Source organism: Crocodylus siamensis, chromosome 1 (genome assembly GCF_052110815.1).
Source record: "Crocodylus siamensis isolate JL-2025a chromosome 1, ASM5211081v1, whole genome shotgun sequence".
NCBI classification, from domain to species: domain Eukaryota; kingdom Metazoa; phylum Chordata; order Crocodylia; family Crocodylidae; genus Crocodylus; species Crocodylus siamensis.
In genome coordinates this window covers 160,378,613-160,403,904 of record NC_143395.1, presented here as the reverse complement: position 1 = coordinate 160,403,904, position 25,292 = coordinate 160,378,613, and the positions used below count along the sequence as shown (strand labels likewise).

The 25,292-nt window shown below is 45.9% G+C and overlaps 1 protein-coding gene across 3 annotated transcripts; it reads right to left on the bottom strand.

The window, feature by feature from the left end:
• Positions 1–1,303: 1,303 nt before the first annotated feature.
• FOSL2 (FOS like 2, AP-1 transcription factor subunit) lies at positions 1,304–21,457 on the bottom strand. 3 transcript variants are annotated; one of them, XM_090047110.1, is made up of 5 exons: positions 21,003–21,457; positions 12,981–13,235; positions 8,405–8,512; positions 6,336–6,592; positions 1,304–6,171 (listed from the first exon to the last, which is right to left on the bottom strand). In XM_090047110.1, the coding sequence occupies exons 1-5, from the start codon at positions 21,099–21,101 to the stop codon at positions 6,129–6,131; spliced, it is 762 nt and encodes a 253-aa protein (XP_089903236.1). In that variant the 5' UTR covers positions 21,102–21,457; the 3' UTR covers positions 1,304–6,128. The 3 variants fall into 3 exon arrangements, with proteins under 3 accessions (XP_089903236.1, XP_089903218.1, XP_089903228.1); XM_090047092.1 differs by having other exon boundaries at positions 1,304–6,592; positions 21,003–21,455; XM_090047102.1 differs by lacking the exon at positions 21,003–21,457 and adding an exon at positions 20,805–20,945 and having other exon boundaries at positions 1,304–6,592.
• Between the last annotated feature and the right edge of the window lie 3,835 nt (positions 21,458–25,292).

Sequence of the window (25,292 nt, the reverse complement as noted above, 5' to 3'; positions counted from 1 at the left end):
CTGCCCTTGGGCACAGAGACCTTGGTAGAAGCTTGGAGTTCTGCCTAAAAGATAGTAAAAAAGAATTCAGTCATATCTTGCATTTTCTTGAGCCATCATTCTCTCTTTGAAGGAAAGATAAAAGGATTGACACAATATTTGCCTTCCAGCTCACGTGGTTCATTCTCTTAGCTTCTGCCCCATTTACCATTGTTACAGCTAAACAGCTGTCTAGATTGCAGCCCCTTTCATAAAAGCCCCGAGATGCATTATGGACAGGCACCTGGCAATGCTGTAGTCATTTGTTTGGATAGAAGGAACATGCAAGCTTTTAATTGTTCATGGCAAAGAGAGTCTTTTAATGACTTCAATTAACAGAGAAAAGAAGAACTCCAGTTACCTCTCGCTATACAAAAGAGTGTCCACAATGTCTTTAAAACAGGATTTACAAGTGTCATAACTCTCAGCAGCATAGTCACAACACAGCCAATCATTACAACTGAGCACCAAGGGAAGGGGAAATAACAGACCACAGAGGAATGGAAGGAAAAGAAAGAAGGTTGGGAGAGGGGCAAAAAAATCATTCTTCTTTTCAATCTAAATTGATTTTTATTCTATAAAATGCTACTCAGGTAAAATTGTAAAAGCAAAACCATTTTAATATGTTCTTTCTTTCATAGCAGCAAGCTTTCTCTAACAAGCTTTTTTGTTTTAGTGCAAATACTGTAGGCCTGTATTACAGTAAAATAACAAGAACAGAAAAAGAGTCAACACCAGAGAGACTGCTTCAGAGCCGAGTTTCTCCACGACCACAAGAACTATATAAAGATCAAAAAGAAATGAAGGGCCCCAATTCAACAGTCACCTTGAAGAACCTTCTTGGCAGAAACTATTTCACCCCAGGCAAAACAAAAAATCACTATCTAAACTTGTTGAGAAAAAAAAATCCTGGTGCCCCAAACATTCATTGATCTCCATAGATGTGTATGAATCTTTGGGGCCTGATCCCGATTGCCATCACACTGCTTCTACCTTAGTGCAACTCCACCGATTTCACCTCAGTTGAGTCACTTCTGATTTACCCACATCTGAGTGGAATCAGAATCAGGCCCTTTTATCCTACAAGGATCTTAAAGTAGACTTCAGTGACACTAGTAACTTATCGCTCTAATAAAGATGCACTATCCCTTATCGATGTTATTTTGAACTACACAGTTTATCAAGATATATACAACATTTTATCCTCTCACTGACCAAAAACAATTTTATACCTATTTTCTACACATTTTAATATGTTTTTAATATCAAGTAACCACAGACAAGAAAGTGGAGTAACCCTTTAATCAGACAGTATGAGAGGGGAACAATTAAGTAGAACAGGATAAGATTTTGTTATTATCTTGTACTCTTGAGATGTGTCCCCAGCCCTAACTCCTGTTCACAGAGGAATGATAATGCATCTTTAGAAACATCTTTTTATACATTTTATACAGACAAAAAAGGAATCATTTAAGAAATGAAAAAAAGCATTATTAGCCTGCAAAAAACAGTTGAGTATTTTTAATGCTGTCTTTTTTATATCCAGGTCTGGAACAGAGAAAAAGATGTAAACATGATAGATAAATAAATAAGGACTAAACGGTAGACTGTTCCCTCTCCCCTCCTCCCCCACCTTAGATATTTGACCTGGCCTTTCAAATGAGAAAGATTGTAAGTGTTGTAGTAATTTTTTTTTTTTTTTTAAATTAAATGCTTCAGAATTCTGCTTTAGGATTAAAGGGGGAGGGATGGGGGGGGACACAAAACACCAGGAACATGAGGTTGTTAAATTAATTGTGGGCAGATCTGCTGGAACAGGCACAAAATACTTGCCTGCCAATAAATAATGAGATACTATTTCTTTCTTTCCTTCCCCCTCCCCCCCCAGACTAAGGCCAGGTGGATCCTACATGCAGAAAGCAGCAAAAATAAAGGAATTTGAATGATCTATTATGTTCATCTGATAAGATTAAAAAAACCCCAGAAAACAAAAACCCCACGACTGATCCCAGCATGTTGGTCCCAAGTCCTATCATACCACAAGCAGTGTCTGGATTTAGCCAGTGCCTATACCAAAGAGAAAGAAAAGGACAGAGGCAAATGTCACAGCTAGAAGGGGGCATGGGAGAAAGGGTGACATCAGAATGACATATCACTTCGAGTCTGAATAAAACTTTCCTTCAATTTAACTGCTACTGCTCCCCTCTCACCCACATTGGCAGTGATTAATTTTAAGCATGTTATTAGGCACTTTACTGAATTGGAGTCAGTCATCAGGGGCATGATCCAAAGGCTGTTGAAATCCCTAGAGGTCTTTCCACTGACTACAATGGCCTTTCGATTCTTGATGTCATCCACCCTTAGCCCCAACCATGCACGTACAATATTCAGTCACTGCACGTCCAGGAATCCCTGTAGTGGATGTTCATGGAGAGCACCAGCTCGGGACTAGTGGGGACTGTCAACACCTGGAAGAGAGCAGGCAACATTGGGTGTGTCTACACAAGGCGCTAAACGTGCAGTAGACTAATTCTACTGCACATTAGCACATCACAGCAAAAGCCGTGCTACTGCACTAACTGCAGTAGAATGAATCTCCTGCACATTAGTGTCACTAAAAAGGTGTGTGCCAGAGCTACTGTGCAGTAGTGCCAATTACTGCACATTTAGTTATAAATATATAACTAACTACAGGTACAGTACAGGTTTAGTACAGTAATAACAGGTACTAAAACTTAATGCACCGTACCTACGGCGTGCATGTGTAGATGTGCCCGCTGACACTCATAATAAAAAATTATCCGGGACTCATCTCACAGAGACTTCAGGCTGTATCTTGACTTGTAACAAGACTATCAAAAAGCTAATGTGCCATCACCACTCAAGAAAAATGTAAAGAGTCTCATGACCTAATGGCAGACAGAGGAGAATGAGGCCATCTAGGCAACATCACAATGAATTAGGCCTAAAGAGAGGGGCCAGATTTTCCACTGGATGTGCCCCCATGGCACAAAGGTGAGGAAAGGGGACTCTTTTGCTTAGATAAAGACAGAAACAAGTAATTATTTTTAGACTTTAAGCTGAGGGCTTGGTATCTGTAAAAAGTCTTGACGTCCCTTGTAGAAAGCAATTTATAGCTGAGATGGGTTTGGGCCACTTGTGGTAATAGGCACCTCTCATTTGTAAGTCTGACTCTTGCTGATGACAAAAAGAGGTTTCATGGGCAAGGGAAAGGATGACTGGAGATTATATTTTGCTCCTCTCCTTACCCACCAATACTGGATGGATCTTTTACTCTCCTGGAGGTTTGTCAGCACACCTCTACAGTAAAGACAATGACTGATCCATCACAAGTCTGATGGAGAGCTGATCAGCTTGTGAGCAGTGCCTCATTTTCCAATACTAAAGGGGTCTAAGTAAATATTTTTAAAGACACCACAGACTTGTGTGGTGATCAGCAAAACTTCAGAGGAGGCTTTTACTCTCCTGCTGCCAATGTAATAAACTCAGAAGTGTAGGAAGGCAGGTCTCTACTCAGTTCCTTGTAGGATTGGACCTCATTTATCAATCCAACCTTTATTCCAGTGACTCTCTGAAAAATGATAATCAGGTCAGCTGGTCCAGGAAACACTGGTGGGCAAGCAGAGAAGATAAAAAAAGACTTAACATTTATTTATTTTTAAGAGGAATCACCACCTGTTAGCTTGATGTTCCACTGTGTCAGGGTGGGAGTGAAACAAGGCCATTTTACTGAATATTCCTGAAGCAAGGGAGGCTTTGCTAGACTGGGCAAAAGCAGCAGCAGTTTTCCTGATGTAACACTGTCTAGTTTTGGATCTCCGTTGCTGGAATAATGTAGAAAAGATTTAAGTAGCAGAGAAGTAGAACAGGATTACTGAACTTCAGTTTTGTAGGAACTCACTAATATCTTTCTACTTATGGCAGAAGAGCTTGTTTTAAAAAATAAAATAAAAATAACAACCCCTGCAACATTTTTGTTCAGGGCCAAGACCCTTTAAGAAAGATACAAAAATTCAAAGATACTGCAGGACCCCCGACTGCTCAGTAAAAGTCAGGTCCAGCCAGGTGTTGAGCAGTCTTAATTCCAGTGGAGTCAGTAGGATGTGAAGGAGCTGAGCACTTCACAGGCTTGGCCCTTACAATGGCATAAGTGCATCAAAGATTTCTCCAGTCCAGCCTCACACAGAACAGAAATAGATTTCTGTTAATAAAGCAAAGAAAATACCACAAAAATAGAAGTAGCTTTGATGTGCTACCCTGCAGCTGCAGTGAGCTGGGACCAAGGAGATTCCCTTTGAGTACATTTAAGTGAGCCTTCAGCTTCCACCAAAGTGACCTGATCCAACACCCCCTCTTAGAAAAACCTAACGTGCACGTGACCAAGATCTTTCAGTGCTATTGACATCAACAAGAGTTGGAAGCTAACTCCTGATGAACTCAGGTTAAGCACATCACTGTTATCAGTGGTGAATATCGGTGTTAAACAGCTGTGACTGATCAGGGACACTATGTTGGCAGCAAACACTGCATATGAAGACCCAGGGTGAGGGGCAGAGTTCTCCAGTTGCCTTGAAGACCAGAACCTCCTCTCCCACATATCAATCAAGTAGCAAAACCCAACAGAGGCCAGGGACTGAGGTGTAATGGAATGATGAATTCCATCACTGTCAATTTTGGAATCAAGATTGGATGTTCTTCTACAAGATGTGCTGTAATTCTGACAAGGGTTTAATTCAAGTAAGTCCTATGGCCTGTGCTATGCAGGAGGTCTGAATGGATGATCAAAATGGGCCCCTCTGACCTTAACATCAAGGAAACTGTGAGTGAGTGACAGAACCAAACATAGAGCTCAGAGGTACAACTGCACTGTTGCATGGTGCCAAAAGGAAGCAGCCAAATGAGTGTCCAGGTAGCTTTGCCCTCTTGCCTTCAGTTAATCTCTTTCCTGGATTCACAGGAACAGCACATTCTCTTTAGCGACACATTCTGGATATGGGCTGGGGAGGTAAGGCTTGCTCTCAAGCTGGGATCAACCTCTGAATCAGACAATGTGATGAGGAGGAAGGTGAGTTACATCCATGGTGGCTGGCAGCCAGGGCAAAGGAAACAAGGTCCAGAAGCCAAATCTGGCAAACCCTAATTACAGAAGAAACACTGCCAAAGTCTAGTGGAAACTGACTTGAGCATCCCCATCAGTTTCCTGGCACCTCTCCTGGCCCTACACAGGAGGTGTTTTGCTAACCTGGCTATTGCACTGCACAGGGGAACAAAGCAGCTCTCACACTCAACGATTCCTCTCATACTCAATTCTTGCCTCCCCCAACCCAAACATATGAGCCTCCTGCAGTCTCTCTTCATCATGTCTTTGTCACAGAGACTTATAGGCTATCAAATCAAACTCTGCACATAGTCCTTGGGGTGCCTCTCAACTCCCCCCACTCCATCCTTCAAATCCACCCTCCCACCTTGACAACAGCAATGTTCCCTATAGCTCCTTCCCCAACATCATCAGCTGCTAACAAAGATCATAACAAGCCTTTAGAGTTTAGACTGACTAGATGAAATGTCTTGGTAACAACAGCTAGAACAACAAAAAATAAGACAGAAAATATCTAAAAAGATCAAAACTAACCAGGTTTAAGCAAGCACAGCAAGTAACGTTTCAAAGTAATTCACAAAGGCAAGGGATGATTAGTGACTTTCTGCAGCTCGCCTCCAGTCCTGGCCAAGAGTGTTTTCCCAAGTCCACTAAAGACACGAAAAGATTTCCATAGGCAGCTCCTACAGAGGGAAGATTTCCCCCTCTTCAAACAGACAAGGCATTTCATTCCCACCATTGCCATTTCCTCCTCCATGGAGCTTCTGTTTGTTCTCATTCTTCCTGCCCCAGGAAGGTCCTGGAGCCACAGCATTTCCCCTTTCTTGCTCTTGCTGCCCTTGTGCTTAAACGACCTTGTGCCTGTCTTTAATCCCGTGGAGGGGGTGTCCCCCCAGGGTACTGGGCGGGAATGTAACACATTGGCAAATGGGGGATGTAGAGGGATTACAACGCCAACAGAGTTGGAGAGTTCAAGGAATCCGAGGACTGGTCACCGCTGCTGCTGCTTCTCCGGTGAGCTTTGGAACAGGACTCTGAAGGGGAGAGAGGAGATTCCTGATCCAGCACATTGGGGTATGTAAAGACCAGGCTAGAGGAGCCAGGGGTGATGGCAGGCGTTGAGGTCACCACGATGGGAGTATTGAGAGACTCCTCCCCATAAAACCCCCCTGCAATGCTGATGGGCTTAATGACAGACCTCTGGGCTTTGTCGAGGACCAAAGAGGAGGACGGGATCTCTTCCTCCACAGGCTCCTGCTTCACCACCACAGCTCCACTCACTCCGGTCCGGACAGTTTGGAGGCTGCTAGATGGGGGGCTACGACGCTCCTCTGGGCTGATTTTACACGCGGGGCTATGAGCCACTAACATGAACTCCAGCTTATCTTTTTCCTTCTGCAGATCTGCTATCTCTTTCTGCAGTACTGATTTCTCCTCCTCCAGTTCCTCAGTCTCCTGCAGACAAAAGGAGAAATACATAAATCTCAGTGTGTACCTCAGGGGAGCATGGAAGAATAGCCTTACCAAAGTGTTGTAGGCACAGACAGTAACTAATCAGATATCCCATGGGCCCTCCCAGTGCCCCATCATTCTGGTTTGGCACAAGTCAGTCAGAAACATAGTGACCCTTTTTAATTACAGATTATCCATTGGGACAGCCTCAAATATATACTTTCAGAGCCATCCAAACTGTGCATGCTGTGAACACCCTGTTTTTAGTACCTCTGGGACCTCAAAGAATGCCAACACATTCCACAGCAGTGAGGACTAGTAATGAATGGGTGCTAGGGCAATGCATAACCAGGGTGAAGAATGTATCATGAAAAAAACAGGGAAAGCATACTGTGTTCCAGCCTCAATGACTTTCATCACCGCTGCTGTACTACCAGGGGATGTTGAGAAATAGTTATTGCCTCTTAATACAGCACATTTCAGACACTCAAAGCTGCCTTACCAATCCTGCCTACCAAAGAGATCCCACTGGACTGAGTTCTCAGTCTTGGGTATGTACTACTCCCCAGTCACCTGTTGCCATCTGGCATCAACCAAACTTATTGGGCGCCAATCAGTGAAACCCATTATGCAGGCAGACGGGTAAGCCTCCTCCTCCTTTCCTTGCAAAAACAGTTCTCTCACTGAAGAGATACCAGGCTGGTCCAACAAGATTTTGATAAAAACTCTTTGATAAAGACCTATATTGCATTTTAGCCCATTTTCTGCAGTCATCAGAGCACCTTACAGATTTTAATGCATCTGTCCTGAGAGTTTCCTTCTGAAGGAGAACAGTGCTTCTGCTCCCACTTTGCAGATGGGAAACTGAGGCATACAGAGACTAAAGGCAGAATTCAATGTCACCTCAGGGATAACCAAGATGCAGCTTGAGACTAAGGTTACCAGTTTTATGTGAGGGTATCTGAGTTACCCAACTCCTGTGTAGCACCAAATCTATTACCACCTCATGGCATGTAAATACTTCCATTATAGGAATGGGATTGCCCTCTGGAGATGCAGATTTCTCCCTGGTCCTATAAAAGTGGCACTTACAACTCAGAGCACATAACAATTGCTCCCACAAAATAGGCAGGAAACTCAAAGTTGGTTACAAGCTGCACTCTGGGTATCTGATGACACAGAATTCTGACCTAGGTGAGTATCCGAAGGCCACAGAGGATGTTGGTGGCAAAACAAGGGTTTGAACCAGCTTTCCTGAATCCTAGGTTAATGCTGTACACAGTGAGTAATTCTTCTTTTCTGGAGGACCTGTAGACAGTCCTACTTGAGTACACTGGAAATCCTACTAAAGGAAATGTTATCAGTTTAATTTGTTCAAATGCTGCATGAGGAATGAATATAAACAAATCACAGGATGGGAAGGGAAATGCTATATTGGCAATCAAGTACAAAACATGTCTGGAAGGCTCGACAGTGTAACAACAATATGCACTCAGAACTTGTCAACTGACAGCTAAAAATAGGTGTGGTGGGGACACATGGCTCAAATATAATGACCTCATGTCTTATCAGCAGAGTTTGGATCCATGATCTTGAACAGCACCACACAAAGCTCTAGAACATGAGCCAGAAACCTAACCCCACTAGCTGCTAGTTGCAAGAAGCAGCTAGCCTAACTAAACCAGCCACTGAAGGAGAACATGACACCTGCTCTGCAGCATGTTTCTGTAACATGATAGTACACAGAGAGGAATAGTGTAGGGTGGTCCATGATGAGCATAATCAGGAGGGGAGAAATGAATGTAGAGCACATACCGCCTGGAGTTTCTCTGTCAGCTCTCGACGCCTGTTACGACACTTAGCAGCTGCCAGCTTGTTCCTCTCTCTCCGGATCCTTCGCTTCTCCTCTTCTTCGGGTGACAGCTGTAGGCAAGCGCCAAAAAGAATAAAAACAAACCTCACAACCAGATCTGAGCAAATTATTTCATGCAGATTGGGAACACTTCAGTGCAGAGTGAAAAAGGACCTGCCCCTACAAGATGTTGAGCACGCTGTTTCCCTGGCTGTCAGTGGGAGATGAAGGCATTTGGCACCTCCCCTGGGACTGGGTCTTATAATGAGGGACTGGGGAACAAGGCAGAGTTAGGAGTGGATAATTGTGCAAGCAGGCAGTGTATCTGCAGCCAAGGCCAAACAGATAAAAAGATGCTCTGATTGTTTCACAACTTGGGTGGTACATTAAGCAAAACCAGAACAAGATGTTGTAAGTGCCTCTTTTTTAAAAACAAAATATCAGATTCTTCCCACTCAAAAACAGTTGTTCACTAGAAGGTCAGGGCCCAAGATTTCATCAGCAAGACTTACTGAACCCCACCAAGCTATGACAATTTCCACCAGCTGAGGATCTGGCTCTAGATTTCCAAGCACTGGTCAAGGACACATGCTGTACTTTCTATATTGGCAGGCTACAGTCCAGAAACATAGAGAGACCTCTGGGACCAGATCATCTTTCCATTGGTATACATCAAGAATAACTCCATAGAAGCACAAGGAGGTACATTATTGCAAAACCAGAAGAAAGGAAGGTTAGGACTCTTGAGTTTGGGCAAGGCAGAAGCAACATTTAGGTTTGGAGGGGGGGATTTTTACACAACCTGACAACAGAAGGAACGCTACTGTAATGGCAGGGGTCAGGGCAGACTGTCAGTAGGTATACATCAGTACACTAGATGAAGCCTTCACTGCTATGCTGGCTAGCTCCAGCTAAGAATTTAGCTTGTCATTTTTAAGTTCTGGCACAGAGCAGATTTTTGTCCAGAATTACTTAATTCATTCCCCTGCGGGACTCCCAGCAAGCACATACAAAGAAAAGAGCGATGTGGGGACAGCCCCAGCTGATGTGAGCTGGCACAGCTCCACCAGCTTCAGGTTTGTTGGGCTGCTTTCCACTAGAGAGGATCAGCCCCGCTGAGCATAAACAAAACTGAAACAGGTTTAAGTATGCAGTTTGGTCTAGCTCAGAAACATAAAATGCCAGCAAATAATGGAAAGATGCTGCTTTCAGAAAGCTTTCAGTTTTAATACCCTTTGGGGCTGTCGATAACACAACGAACACATTATTCATAGGTTTTTTTGGTATCTGTTCTTTTTTATTTGTACTCTGCCTACCCTCATTCTGGTTTTGATTTTCTTTTTCTTGTTGGATTTTTTTATCCCTCAATCATTTCAGTCTCAAGAAGCTTAATTGAATCTTTGTGCACTTCCTCCATTAGGCTTTGCCTTGTTTTTTAAATAAATGTTGTACATTTTTATTATTTTGTTTGGTTGTAGAATAAAAATGCTTGTATTTGCAAAAACTATATGCAACTTATGTATGTAGCGCTCATACAGATACAGACCTAATTCAACAAAGTCCCTTAGCATGTGTTTAAGTTCCCTGCTGAATTGGGACTTATACAGGGGAGCTCATGAGGGCTGAGCACCACCCCCCTCCAATTAAGAGATGAGAGCCCTTGGCCCACCCTGCACCTTCCTAAGCAGCCCAGGCTGTGGTGGTAGCTCCTTTCAGCTTCCGGCTGCCACCACCACAGACCACCCCCCACAAGAGTTGGAGTGCAATTCAAACCCTGGATCTATGGATGGAATTTCCAAAGGTCCCCATATGATTTAGGAGCCCAATCTACCGAACAGTATCTCGAACCCAAATTTTCCTCTTTATACCTTAAATTCCATTTAACGATCTCACTCAGGATGCCTTTTTTCATTTGTTTGTTTTTTTTAACAAGTCCTATGATCACTCAAAACTGTTTACAATTAAAGCCACAATCTGAACGCATACAACTTTAACATTTCATGGGAACAAAACCAAAATGGTTTCAAAATGGTTTTAAATGAGTTTGGTTCCATTTGGTATGTGACATTTTTTGCATTAGTTCACTGCAAATAACCTCATGTGTGCTCTTCCTGGCAAAAACATTCACCCAAATAGCCTCTTTTTTGGGTTTTTGTTAGTAAATATTACTAATCTTCTCCATAAATACATTCTACATTTGTGTTGTATGCATCCCCACAGCCCAAACCCAACCCCGGGTCAAGTTCATCTACTCCATTATCAAATCCCCATGTTTTTATTCAAAAGGGCTTGAATTTGAATGTCCCACACTGAACCACTTGCAAACAAGCCACAGGCCAGGGATTTCTGGCAAACTTTCCTAGGTAAACAAATCTGAACAATTAAACTGAAGATATGGTGATCTCTTCATGGCCAATTTGTAAGTGCAAAGGCAACATTTGTCAGGCAAACTGATTGTTGCTAATTATTCCTCCAGCTCTTGTGACAGCCTCCTTCCACTTTACATAACAGAGCATTGCACTGCAGCAAAACTAGTGAAAATACTGAAAATACAGCCTAGTGCAGGAGCCTTGCATAAGATCTATGCTCCACTTAACACCTAATGGACAATCAAGATCTTCTTGAGCAAACATATGCTAATAGAATAGGGCTTGAATGCAACTCTATTAGCATTTTTGTGCTGAGGGAAATTACACTGACTATGAGCAATATTAACTCCTTCCCTGCTCTGGAAAACCAAAAACAGCAGACACACAATGTAGCAGTCAGACTGTGAATCAGAACAGATGAGGTGGAAGTAAAAGCAGGGCTGGTGTGTTTTATTAAAAACAGCCCTAATGTGACAGCCATCGAATCGATTGAACGCATGCAATGTCTCATCGCATTTCTCTGCAATGACCTGCAAAACCGCTGCTTCTGAGTAATAAAGAGAGAACCAAATTATTCATATCCACTTCAGGAGTGGACTGATCACGTGAAAAGCAATGGCTTGACAGGTCTCCACAGAGAGGTGCTCTGATATCAGGTGTGCAGCAGGAGTAGTGGCACTACAACCATACTGTGCTAGCCATGCTGATGTCCCCAAGAGCTCTGAAGACATGAGTGTACAGTACTCCTCAACCTCTGCTCAGCCTAGCTCATGCTGCCAAGAGACTGGGTGCTGGGGCTAGGAGTATGGACACTTTTCAGCTAGGAAATGCCCTGCCCATCTCATGCACAGGCAGCTTTTTTTTAGTAAGCGCAGATAGGTTTGCTCAAGGAGAGCCTGTTCCTCCCACCACTCACTTCTGGCTGGTTTCACTCTGATGCTATCACACGAGGCTGGAATTGGAGTAGGGCCAGCTGGTTGAGGAGCAGGTAAAAAGCAAAGATAGTTGATCCTTAGGGGAAGGGAAGACCCGACACTCTGACAGGGTGAGCCTCCAGCCTTCCACCCCTACCCTGCTTCACCATGGTAGGTTTTAAGTGGAACTGCACAAATCTCAGTGTTTTGCACAAGAGGTTCTCTTTTGCTTGGGGCTGCAACCAAGCAAACTCAAAACTCAAACTGAAACCCAGTTTAGTCTAGACTATGGAGTTTCACATGCTTTTTAGGCAAAGCCACAAACTGTCCCAGGCTAGAAAAGCTTGTGGAGAAGCTTAGTTGAGTAACTACTTGCAGTGATGTTGTGGTAATAAAATGCTCCCTGACTTCTGCAATGTTTCATTCCAAGAGACCACAGAGCCCAAAGGTAAACACCAGGTCTTGTTCCCTCTTCTTAGAGTTATCAGTTGCTTTAAGAGGGCAGCAGGGGTTTTCCTCTATCTAGAGGAATTTCTGGGTGGTATAAGCTGATGAGGACTTAGTTTTACACTCTCTGGTCCTGCTACCCCAGCTTAGAGGACAAACAGGGGTGGGAAAGGCATGATCTGGAAATCTAGAGCCAATGAAACAGTCCCCAAGGGTCATTCCATCAGCCCAAGTGAAAGCAGATCTGCGGTGGGTCTAACTGGCAATCCAAGGATGCAGGGAGCAGAAGAGGCACTAAAAGCATCTGTGCATAGTGATTGGTGGCAATCAGGAACATCTGGCCTTAGGACTCAACTCATTTGCTATCTACATCTATGCAAGACAGCTATTTAACGATTCACAGTAACAGCACACATCAAGGTTAGGTCAGGAGGTGAAGAATATGAAACTCAATTAAAAAAAAAAGTGCAAGGGAATTTAAGGGGACAAAACTTTAGAAGCAGAAACAGGATTTCTAGGATTAAAAAGCTTGCAAAAGGTGCCAGGGGATCCAGACGTAGCTGCAAGCTGTCAGAGCCTGGCTTATTAGATCTTGCCTTCCAAAAAAGGCCTTCCAACATCACAGCATGGGGGAGGGGAGGCAGCTACCAGCCAGATCTCAGTGAGAGGGAACGGCACCTCATATTAAATCACTAGCCCTAAGACCTACGCTTAGGGCACCTACGCTTTTTCTTGTAGGTTCCCATCCAAACACCAACCATACCCAAGCCTACACAATTGAGAATGAGTCATTCATCCTTCCTGGTTACCTGCTCATCTCTTCTCCTTCTGCCCACTGTTGTCCCAATAGTCTTAATAACGCCAGGTCTCTGCAGGGCAGTGTGTCCAGCAACCGAAGATAGGTTGGGCAGAGGATGGCTGTAAGGATGGGAGCGAGAGTAGGGACTCGACATGGAGGTGATCACAGTAGGCTGCACCATCCACTGAAGATCTTGGCTGGTTGTTATGGCATTAATCGTGGGGATAAAAGCACTGCCGGATCCTGGCATATCTACTCGGAATTTCTAGGAAGAGAGGGGAAAAAAAAAAATGAGAGAGAAATTAGTACATGCCGATTATGAATATCAGGTGAAAGGCAGACATCCTAGGTGAGCATCTCATCAGGCACCTGATCCAGGGGTTAAACACCTGAAGCAGAGGGACCCAGCAACCTGTCAGTATGCAAACTACATAGAGATCTCAGTGTTTCCACAAACAGTCAACCTCTAGCTGCATCTAACAGAGGGAGTTTCAGTGTCTGGCATCTGACTCTCACAGGCTACTTTGGCTACATGCAGAACAGCCCACCCATGTGCTTGTTCCTCAGGAGTGGATAGGGCAGAGGCAGAGACAGCACATGAACAAAACCCTCACAGCAGGACCCTGCGATGCTGAAAGATCAATGTTGTTTTGGTCGCCTTATCAGTCAGTGTCGTTCAGTTCTGCTGTGGTTTTGCTGTATCCCACTTCTGCCTGAGACACTACCATCGAGATTCCTCCACACCTTCCTTGCCCCTCAAATAAGGGATTCTTCTCTGTCTTCTCCACTGTTTCTCTGCTCCTAGTGCACACCTCTCTCTGCCCAACATCTCATACACAGCATCGGCCCCAGAAGAGCAAGTTGCGTCATAGTGTGAAAGGGAAACTGGGGAGTTTCTAGAAAAATACTTCTCCATCAATCCAGAGAAAAAAAGGAAGGGAAACTTTAGCCCTCCGAAGCCACTGCCAAGCACTGTGAAACCTTCTAACAGGGGACCTCTTTTATCCCTGCAGACAGGAGTTTCCCCTTAAATTCTGGCCCCATGCACAAGTGATCTGGTACAATGAGCATTGGTGGTGACTCACATATGCCTCAAGGCAGTAGAAGGCTTTTGTCCTAGGGTGCATGGGCACACTAAAAAAAGCCTGGCTCTGGGATGCTTTCATGTGTCTAGGCATATTTTAATGCAGCCTATAAAATGCATCTCAGGATTCAGATCTGGCAAGTTCCTTGCAGCTCTCAGCCCAGTCTAGTCAAAACAAGGCAGCAGTTAAACCAAGGCAGTAGGTAATGTGGGTAATGACTGCCTCCAAAACGCTTCTGCTTGTACACCTTGTTTCAGACAGAGGTAAATCCACCTGGATAAGAGGCTAGGAAAACAAAAGCTTGTCCCCGGAGGGGGAAGCAAGAGAAAGAATGCTTTTGTCTAGGCAGGGATCCTCTCCGGAGGGCTGTCAAGGGTTTGATTAGATTTTACAGGCAGGTCTTGGGCCAACAATCCGAAGTCTGAATACACAGAGGACAATAGGCTGTTAGGACCAGAGATGACAGCAATTAGGTAACAAGTTTGTGGCCCTTGCAGCGATCCTGTGTAAATGCATGGCTCTGGATCAACAGAATGACTTCAGAGTGGAGTCAGAAAAATATGAGGGAAAGGACATCATCACCAGTGAAGAAAGTAGCTCACTTCGGGACAGCACTCAAGTCTGTGCTTAATGATAAGGATGTAGACCGGTTCTTTCCTAAATCTAAGGCTATACCCTGACTGATTTGGGTCTTTGGGCCGATATCACACAGAGAGCACCCTATTCAAATGAATTCCTACTGAATTCAGTAGGCCTGAGATTGGACCAAAATTGTCCACTTTGAACACAGACACATTCCACTTTGGAGTGTAAGACAGGCCAAACTAAGGGGAAAGGATGGGTAGAGATACAAGTAAATCAAACTGGAAAAAATTATGCAAGAACCCTCCACCCCCCCGCAGCCCCAGGCCCAGAGTCTGAGAGAGTCACCTCAGGACCAAGACAGGACCTGTGAAGACTCAAAATCTTAACAAAAGGCCCATCTTCATGAGCTCATGAGCTCTCCTGGATAACTGGTTAGACCCAAGAAGTCTGGAGAAGAGTCAGACTTATGGGTTGGTTCTCTATCCTTGTACAGGAGTTTGTTGAAAAATCTCTATTGCTTCCTCCCTTACCAGCGCCGAGGTAGCTGTGACTGTATGACACAGGACATCCTCATACTCACACATTACGTGGCCTAATAAAGCAGGGGGCAACAGAGGCCAAAATTACCAAGAGACTGACATCACAGCGTGAAAGCATGAAGTAGTGAAGCAAGTAAAGCCCAGGAGTGCCAGCTAAGAGATCTGGGTTGGGCTTCCAGCTTTACTACCGACTTTTTAACTTTCTGTACAGCTTTCTGTTCCCCCTCTCTGGAAAGTGTGGCTATGAAGCTAAACTAACTATAGCAAGGTAGATTTGGATCCTCGGAGGGAAAGTGCTAGAGATTTCCACATTAAGGATCACTGCACACTTGACCTTTGCAGTAATATACATCCTGTCCTTCAATGCCCAGTGACCAGGCAGGAGTTCCTATCTGACAGGTTCAAAAAATTACAGTGATCACCAAATTACCTGGATGAACGAGAGAAGTTTCTCTCTGCCCTAACTGTGACAAGTTGAAGATCAGGCCATACAACACTGGAGAGGTTTCTACCCCTAGATTTGCAATCAAATCTTGCATTTGCCCATCACGCTGATCCAGGCCTTCCCCGCATACATGTTTCTTGCACTAATAAGAACACTAAACACAGGACAAGAGACCCGGTTACCTGTTTTACTGAACAAAATCTTCTCTCTCTCTCAGACAGAGCTTTAACTGTGTCCCTAGATCGTGTTAAACTCTGAGACAGGCTTTCTGCAAGCCTAGGGAAGAAAGAGAGTGCTTTTGTGATAGGTAAGAGTATACAGGACAGATTCAGAAAGTGAGGGAAATCCTCCTGGTTCTTGTCTATGGGTTTAGTGATAAAGAAGGTTCATCTTCTTCCTTACCTAGTAACATGGTGTTTAAGCATACTGCTAAAACTCAGAACCCTGTCAACTGGCATAAAAATCATACACTACTATTGCTCCCCTTTCTCCATCTAACTAATTATGGGCTGTGTCAGAGTTTGTCTGAAGACACCTGCTGCTCTGATTGACATTGGGTCTCTGAGCTGACCAGCACATCTACGTACCACCTGTGAGCTCAGCCATTTCCATGTTCTGCTCAATGCTTTACTGGCCATAATTTTCCCAGTGGCAGCTCTCTCCTTCCTATTTCTAGTAATTCACCTGCTTTAACCCAAGAAACTGCACTGCCATTACTTTCCGTTTCCAAAATGCTACTAGGTTCCCACCACTTGGCTACTGAAACACCAGCTGATCTTCCCTAAATCCTTCTACTGTTCTTCCCAGCTCAGCTTTTGTACCTTCTGTCATGCTGGCCCCTCTTCCTGAAACCCCCTCCTTGCCCTCATCCACCATGCCATCTTCCTTTCACTCTCTTTATTCCAACCCTATTTCTTGTGCTCCTCCCTTCATCACCTCAGCTTGGATCCCCACATCCATCCTCTCTGGATTGTTCATCCCAGGTCCTCTTTCAGCTCCTAGCCCTTGGGCATCTACAAGGGTGTTCCTGAATTTCATGGAGATGTGCAGCACCATGTAACATGTTCTATCGTAATACAACTGCAGTGCCGTACGCTCCAGATACCCGGTCTCCCTTGTGGAACAGGCAGCCAGACAGCCACCATGACCCCAGAGTCAGTGCCCTTCCACTGACCCAAACACACAGATCAAAACACCACGCACAGCAAGCCCTGTAGCTTCCCCTTTGCTACGTTATGCCAAGGGCTGAGGTCTGTTTATATTATAATCTAAAACATGACACTGAGTAATGGCTTCCTATCCTCCATCTCCCAGGGCCATCTCAAAGACAGTGAAATCAGTTCTGCCATAATATTGCTAGGAGATGAGCTAGACCAGTAGGTCACAAGGTCAGGTATGTAGACCAGCAACAGAATAGGGTTTCTGGCTGCCGGCCCTCCATTTTCCCTTCCCTATCTATTCAAGGAGCATCTGTACAGCTATTTGTACTCTTTTTGCTTACTGAACTGTTCATATCAACTGAATAGTTAGTCAAGTAGGTATACAGAGCAGGCACACAGAGAAACAAAAAAGTACCCTCCTTGGCAGTTGATACAACAGCTAAGAAAAAGTGGGAACCAACGGAGCCCAGCAGAAGGTGCTCCTTACCAACCCAAATGATCCTATAACAACGGAAGGATCCTTCTTAAGTCTCTCTCATTCAAGTAGTTCTCTGCATACGTTGGATACCGCAGAAGGAAATCTGCTAGTCAGAAACACTGTCCTTACTGAAGTCGGGGTCACCACAAGGCAAGTTTGTGATTAGAATTAGGAGACGGCATGGAACATTTAAAAAATATATATATTACAGTGCTGCGCTGTATGGCTTGAACAACTAAAAAACACCAACATTTTGGCTCAGAAATGCAGTTGCCACTCAAACTTGTAACTGATGCAACTTGTCTTGCTTTTAAGGGGGTAAATAAAGATTCAAAAGAAAAAATCTGCAAGATGCGTGTTTTCTGTGGTGATAAAACTGCTTATTTTCACAGCAGAGAATCAGCAGAATAGACCAATTTCTAGGACAGAGGCAAAGCTCTTGTCTGATCCTAATCTACAACATCTGCAAAGATCAAGAGGAAAAAAAGACACACAAGGGCCTTGAGAAATCTCCTAGATTCTTAAAGAAAACACTTACGTGCTGCCTAAGCCAGCATCCTGATCTCAGCCCTATTAAGATAGTAACCTTAGAAACTACATTCTGGCATGCATATCAAACAACAAACACAGTGGCAGTTTGAAGGAAAAGAAAAAACAAGAGGGAAAAATCAAATTGGCTCATTTGGGTCAGACTTCATTAATACACATTCAGCACATCCATTCAGTGTGTCTTAAAAAGCCACATGATGACCAGACTTACTGAGTTTGAAACAAAAAACAAAAGCAAAGAAAACAAAAGAACTCCAGAGTAATCCAAGCAGTTTCAATTTCTCAACCCCACCCCTCACCCCTGCCCTGCCTCTGCATTTACTGTAAGGATGAATAATCCAGTCCCAAACTACAGTCCTTGGAAACATCACTTCCCTCCGAGGAACAGCCTACAGAGGGCACCAAAGAGGTGTATTTGGAGAGAGCTGGGAAATCTTCAGAGTCATTTCTGGTAAAAGTTCTTTGATGTGAGGAATGTCACGGGCTGGTACGGTTGGCAAAGTTTAATATATTGGGCAATTTTTTTTTAAAAAGAGACTTCTTGATGCAAAAACAGAAACACGCCTCACTCTGCCAGGTTGTTTGCACACGTTGCACAAGAAATAATAATAATTCTGAAAAAAAAAACAAGTGCAACCCTGGAAAAATTTTTAAGACAGCGAGCAAGCTAGAGAGAGAGGACAGCTGATGTAAACAAGTTATGAAATAACCCAGGTTTGTGTAACTGGTCTGATTGTGTAATGCCTTCCACAGAAGCCATGAATTTAGTCTGTGCAGGCAAGTAAGCCTTCCTGAGGTAATTTCCTAGGAAACTGAAGAGAAAAAGGCCCATAAAAAAAAAAAATCACCAGCCTTTTAGGTTTGTGTATTCATGTAGCCTCAACAGGAAATATCTTCCATTCTTCAGTTTCCAATATTATTCCAGATCTGCAGCTTACCAAAAGACAAAAATGTTAACTAAATCACATGAGGCCTGGAAAAATAAGAACTTGTATTCCTGATGGTCAGAGAGAGCCGGAAAACTGATCAACAATAAATACCAACCAACATTCAGCCAGCTGGGGAATGTCTAAATAGCAGGAGAAAGCAAAAATATCACTCCCTGGGCACTCCGAACCTCTGGCTGAAGCACAAATGCATTCCATCCTCACAGACAGACGCGGCTCTTTGGGTAGATGCGATCTCTTTTATTAGACCAACTAAAGAGTTGCAAAAATTGTTCTTTGCAAGCTTTTGGGCACAAACACCCTTCAACCAACAATCCTCAGACAGGCACTATTAAAAAAAAAAAGCGGGGGGGTGGTAAGAGGAAAGAGAGCAATTTGAACTGAATTTCTTTAGAGGCCTTAAAAAAAAATCAATCAAATAAAGACTACTTTGAGAGATGCTATTTCCATTTTAACTCAACTGCACTAAAGCATCTGGAAACCAAGACTCCCAGCACCTAACCCAGTAACACAGATGTGAAGTGAAGAACCTCAGGCTAATGAAGTTCAGCTCGGGAAAGAGCCAGTCTGAGAGAGAAAAGGAAGAAGGGTCCAAACTGAAACAAAAGTAGGGGAGAGGGAAAAAAAAAAATAAAGCGAGAGATGAAGAGATTCACAGATATTTTTGTTGTTGTTGTTATTTTTAGTGGCGTTACCTGGCAGATTCCTCGGCTTTGAAAGACAGCTGTAAAACTGCTGAAAGGGACCACATAAGGAGGCAAGGTTGCCTTAATGTAGGAATTAGGAATTGCAAAATCTGCCAGGGTGTTGCAGCTCACTGAGAATTAGCCAGCGCTTGCGCTCTGCTTCACCACTGGCTCTGTTCTACCTATGGGTGGGTGTATTGTTTGAAAAACTCATTCTTTCTTCCTTTCAGGGTTTTAAAATAACTTTCCACTGAAGACAGAACTCCCATGAAGTCATAGGCATTTTCTTCACCAGAGGTATAAAAAGCCCCGGCTAAAACTGCGACCCCCACCCCAATCACTTATATACTTTCTAAATTTCCATAATAAAAATGAGAAGCAGGAGCCCCTCTGCTGTAGCTAGCTAGGTACCCTAATTTCTGCCAAGTATCAGGTCAGGGATTGCTATTAACAAACTGAATTAGCCAAGCTAGGACATAGAAAAGGCTACTGTTTTCCAAAGGAAATTCCTCAAGCAGGGGAGCACATGCTCTCGGACAATTCCCACCCTACTGTTGAAAGCAGCACTTTCCATGGAAATCTCCTCCTTTATCTCCAAGGGCTTGACGCCATCCTAAACGACATGGCGGCAATTCTAGGGGTCAACTCTTGGCTAAAAATTAAGGACCATCTCTGCCCCCTTTACTCAGAGAAGTTGCCTGCAGAGGTCAGGATCAGAAATAATTTGTCACGCCCAGCCTCCCATCAAGGTTTGGAGATGTGTAGCATTTAGAGGGGGGTAAATGTAAACACTTATATCATGTCATTTGGGGCTCAGGTGAGGTTGGACAGACAGATCTGACAGCTTGGGGTGGGGGGGCCCTTCACCTCCTAAAAAAAATAAATAAATCAAGGGCTCTGACTTTCCGACTTTATATCTCAGTCCTTCTGGTTTGGCCCCAGTATCTTACTTCCTTTGCCCAGCCCGCACATGCGTACCCCCTGCCTTCCACTCAGCCACGCATCTGCCCCCTTCCAAGCACTTTGGGCAAGACTAAAAGTAGGCACCCAAGTCAAAAAAAATAAAACAAATAAATAAATAAAACCAAGCTAGTTGAGTGAAGAGAGCACGAGCCCAGACAGCTTCTAGCACCCGAAATCCTCCCCGGGGGTGGCCGTGCAGCAAGAGAAGAATTGCCCCAAACAGGCCAGAGGCAGCTGGGCAGCCGCGGGACTGGCCCGCTGCTTCCCATTCCTCACCATCCGCGCCACGTCGGTGCCCAGCCGCTTGCGGGCCAGTTTCAGTCCCCTGGACGAAAGCCACTGTGGCGGGAGCCCCCACCCCGAGCCCCCGGGAGCTGGCCCGGCCCCTCACACTCACGCGCCGCTGCTTCAAGCCCAAGCTCACTCCAGCAGGGGCCAGCAGAGCCCAGGGGGAGCGAGCCACCTAGTCCCCGGGCCGCTCCTGCGGCCGAAGCGGGGAGAGGCCGGATCCGGCGCGGCAGGGTGTGGCGCCGGACTTCGCTCCCTGCCCCGCCGGGGCCAGGCCGGGCCGCGCGGGGAGAGGGCGCCCCCCTACCTGCTGCGCGGCGCCGCCAGAGTAAGGCTCGGGGTGTCCCGGAGAGCCCGTGCTGCCCCGCGAGGACGTGTCGAAGCTCCCGGGATAGTCCTGGTACATGTCCGCAGCCCGGGGAGCTCCAAGGGCTCGGCCCGGCCCGGGCGGGGGCCGCGGCTGTGCCTGCGAGTGTGCGCGTACGTCCCTGGAGTCTGTGCCTGAGAGTACCTGTGTGTGGGGGGGTGTGCGTCTACGAGTGTATGAGTGCGCCTGTGTGTGTGTGATTACGAGTGTATGAGTGTGTGTCTATGAGTGTGCGTGTGTGTGTGAGTGACTGCCTGTACCTGAGTGTGAGTGCGTGTGAGCGTGGCGGTACCTGCGGGCGCGCGTGTGCCTGTGGCTCTGCCCGTGTCCGTGTCCTTGAGTGTCTGGGCGCGCGGGGGGGCCGGTTCCACCCCCGAGCCCGCGCGCCTCCCTGCTCCGCCCGGGGCGCTCGCGGGCTCCCGGCGCCCCCGCCCCGCCCCGCCCCGCCCCGCCAACAACTCCACCGCCGCCGCTCCCGAGCTGCCCGGCCGCACGGCTGCCAGGGCGGAGCCTCCCCCGCTCACACGCACGCCCGGTCAGGGCACGACTTCCCCGCCACGCGCCCCCCCGCCATGTGCGGCCGCGAGTCACCGCCCTCCGGCCCCGCCACCTGCCCGGGGGTGGAGCAGCCCCCTCCCTGGCCGGGAGGCACCACACCCCCGGGCGTGGGGGGGGGGAGAAGCGGCGGCAGGAGCCGCCCCCGCCCGCTCAGTGTGGTGCCTCCCCCCACGCTCCGATTGGTCCGTTCTATTGGCGTGTGTTGCCAAAAATGGGCATGTGCGTGCGACTACGCGAGCGCGGGTTTCCTTGGTTCGGATGACGTGTTCCAGGAGGGATTCCCTGGCTGCGCGGCTCAGCCGCCGGCGCTTAAAGGGGCAGCGCCGCAAGGTGGGGGAAGTGCAGGGGCCGGGCTCCCTCCCTCTCTCCGCTGCCTCCCTGCCCTGACTCCACCGGGCCCGCCCCCCTGACCCTGTGAAGGTGGCCGGGCGGGCAGCCACTTCACGGGAGTCACCAGATAAACCCATGGGCTTCCCGCAGGAACCGCATGTGGTGCCCTCCCGCATGCACTCGGCCAGGGTCCCTTCCTCCAGGCCCCCTGAAGAGCTGGCAGGCTGGGGGAAATGTGATCTCTTTTACTGGAGCAGAGGGGAAAATTTTATTTCCTTGAGGAAATTGTTCTTTACAAGTTTTGGGATGTGGGAGGAGGGGGGTGCGTCTACATGTTCATTAAGGGCACATCTCCATGTGTGCATTTACTGCACAGTAACTGAAATCACCACCCTACTTGTGCATCCCTGTACTGTGCAGTAGCTGTGGTGACTTACACTGACTTGAGTGTAAATTTGATACCTGCATCATACAGGTATCAAGTTTACACCCAATTAATTACCACACAGTAATGCACGTGTAGACACCTTACTGCACAGTAATACTCTGTGTGTGGACCAACTTAGGACTAACTTTAGTCCCACACAGAGTTATTGCACTTTAATACCTGCACATGTAGACACTGGCCTATTCCTGCTTACTGCACAGTAAATTTAAGATGCATGCGTAGACATGCCCTACTGCTCCTTAGATACTGTGCATTTAGTTTACTACGTCCTTAATGAAGCACTAACTAAATGCGCAGTACCAAGAGTTACTGCACAGTATCACCAGCACATGGTGATTTAGTGACACTTACTGAGCCTTAGTAGGCTATTAGCATGATTTTTGCCGTGACATGCTACGTGTTACTAGGCCAATGCACAGGAAGCGTCATGTGTAGATGTGCCCAGGGAGTCTGCTGCTGTTTGCCTTCTCTCCTGGGCCTGAATGGAAGCTTAAGCCAAGATGCAAAATGCAGGTCTGTGAAAACACAGATGCACGGCAGGGAGGATCAGAGGCAATGGGAGGCAATAGGGGTGCAAACACTTATGCCAGATTCGCCAGACAAACCCACAGTTTTCTACTATGAGCCCACAGTGTCACACCTGTTCTGCCCTGCTGCCATCCACTACTGCCCTGATTCTCATCCCCCACCCCTCTTCCCCTCCCCAACACTCAGAAAGTCATCGGGCGACATTGGTGCTGTGAGGTGGGCAAACACATGGGAGTCACCAGATAAACCCAGAGATTTCCCACAGGAACCCAGTGTGTTGTACCCGTTCTGCCCCGCTGTGGTTCCCTCCTGCCATGACTCTCAGCCAGGGGTGTCCCACCCTTTGAGATCCTCCTAAGGGTGGCAGGTGAGACAAGTGCGTGAAGGGTGCAGAGGCTTGCCAGACAAACCCAGGGATTTTCAATGGGAATTCTGTGTGTCACACCCCTTCTGCCCTGCTGTGGTTCCCTACTGCCATGACTCTTAACCCGGGGTCCCCCCTTCCCCAAGATCGTCTTAAACGCAGCAGGCAAGACAAGTGCTGTGCAGCATATACACACTGGCTGCAACTACATGAGACGCTTACTGCGCAGTAGCTCGTTACTACTGTGTAGTAGTGTCACATGGCGCAAACCGTAATAGCGCCTGTGCCCAAAAGCTTGCAACGGACAATTCTTCCAACTATAAAAGATATCACATTTACCCAAAGGACCTTGTTTGCCTATGTCCTTAGACCAACACCCAGATAAACCTGGAGACTTCCACTGGGAAATCTAGTGTATCATACCTATTCTGCCCCACAATGCTGCTTCTAAGCTCCTGGCCACAAACATGGTGCTTTATGACAGCGTTTCTTTTTCCTGTCATTAAAAAGAAGTGAAATTAGTTTTTCAAATAGGGTGCTGCTACGTTCAGGAAAGTTATGGAGGGGTGCCGTGAGTCTAACGTGGTTGAGAACCACTACTTTGTACAGTGATTCTCAGCCAAGGTGCCTGGAGATCCTTTTGTGGGATGCCAGAGGGTGCCATGCAATGTCAGCACTGTGAGGAATTCAAGCATGATTTCCAAGATAAACCTAGAGATTTTAAATAGGAATCTGTAGCATGAAAAGCATTCTGCTGTGCTGTGGGCTTGCTCAGTTCTTTGCCACAGAAGAATTGCTCAAGTATTTTCCTGCACTCAAAAACCAAGTGAAAATTTAAGAGTTGGCATTTTCTGAAGGTGCTCCTTGGGTCTAAAACAGTCGACAACCGCTGCTCTACATTCTGGGTTGCCCATCTGGAAAAGGGATGTATGTCACAAATCCTATCCACCAGAGCTGGAGTGTTTTTTTTAAATTAATTTTTGCAAAGCACTTTGATCTGGAAGGTGGTGTATGTATGTTATTTACACACCTCTGTCAGTGTGTTAGCAGCACTGCTTGAACAAAATTTATTGCATGCCAGCAATTACCATGTTCCCCCAGGTGGAACAACAGCCACTAGCTATTTGTCAGTCTCTGCCAGTGCAGGTCATCAGAGCACATGGGGCTGAAAAGGAACCTGCAAATCAGCGTTTCCCTTCACAGCTTTAGTAATAAATATAGAAAAACTTGTGACCCTATTATCTTTAGATATGACTAAATCCCACAGTTTCCTGCATGTGACATTGAGTGCTTTGGTTTCTGAAATGGAAGAACTTTTTTCCTAAAGGTTTCTAAACAACTAGCCATTGAAGCCTCTAGGAAGTGGTAAACGGGTGGAAACTGGAAAAAAAGATTAAGTGACATTAAACATTGGTGAAAGATGTCAGATTGATAGGCCAAAGGGCTTCCCAGCCCATCCCCTCCTTCAGCCTCTTCAGCATACTGCTGCTGCTAAAATCATCTCCTACTGCTGCTGCTGTTTCACCGTCTCAGGGCAAATTCTCTTTTTAGGTCCTGCACAGTTTGCTCCTGTGTGTGTATCTCATCTTCCCTGCCTTCCTCAGCTCTGTTGGGCTGCATACCCTGCTCAAACCTTTTTTCCTTGAATGCTGCCTGTGTTTCCTTCTACTCTCAATTTTGTGGTTTCTTTCACTGTACTCTGTGCATTTGAAAGCAGTCTCCTCCTTGTGTCACGAGTTTTCTCCCTTGTTCTTCAAAGTTTCTGTTTCAGAAATAACAAACCTTTCTTCCTTCCCCTCACAAAACCAGTGATATTCTGGTGATGCCAGGTATGCATAGTTAGGGTCCCTCTTGTTTTTAACTCTTCTGCCTCATCCTACAAATGTATTTGTCTGCTTGTGCACTTTAGTACGTAGGCATTGTTTTCCCTATCATATTTGTTGGACTCACACTGCAAAACCCTCAGAAACCAGGTCTTACTTTGCATTTAGAATGAAACATG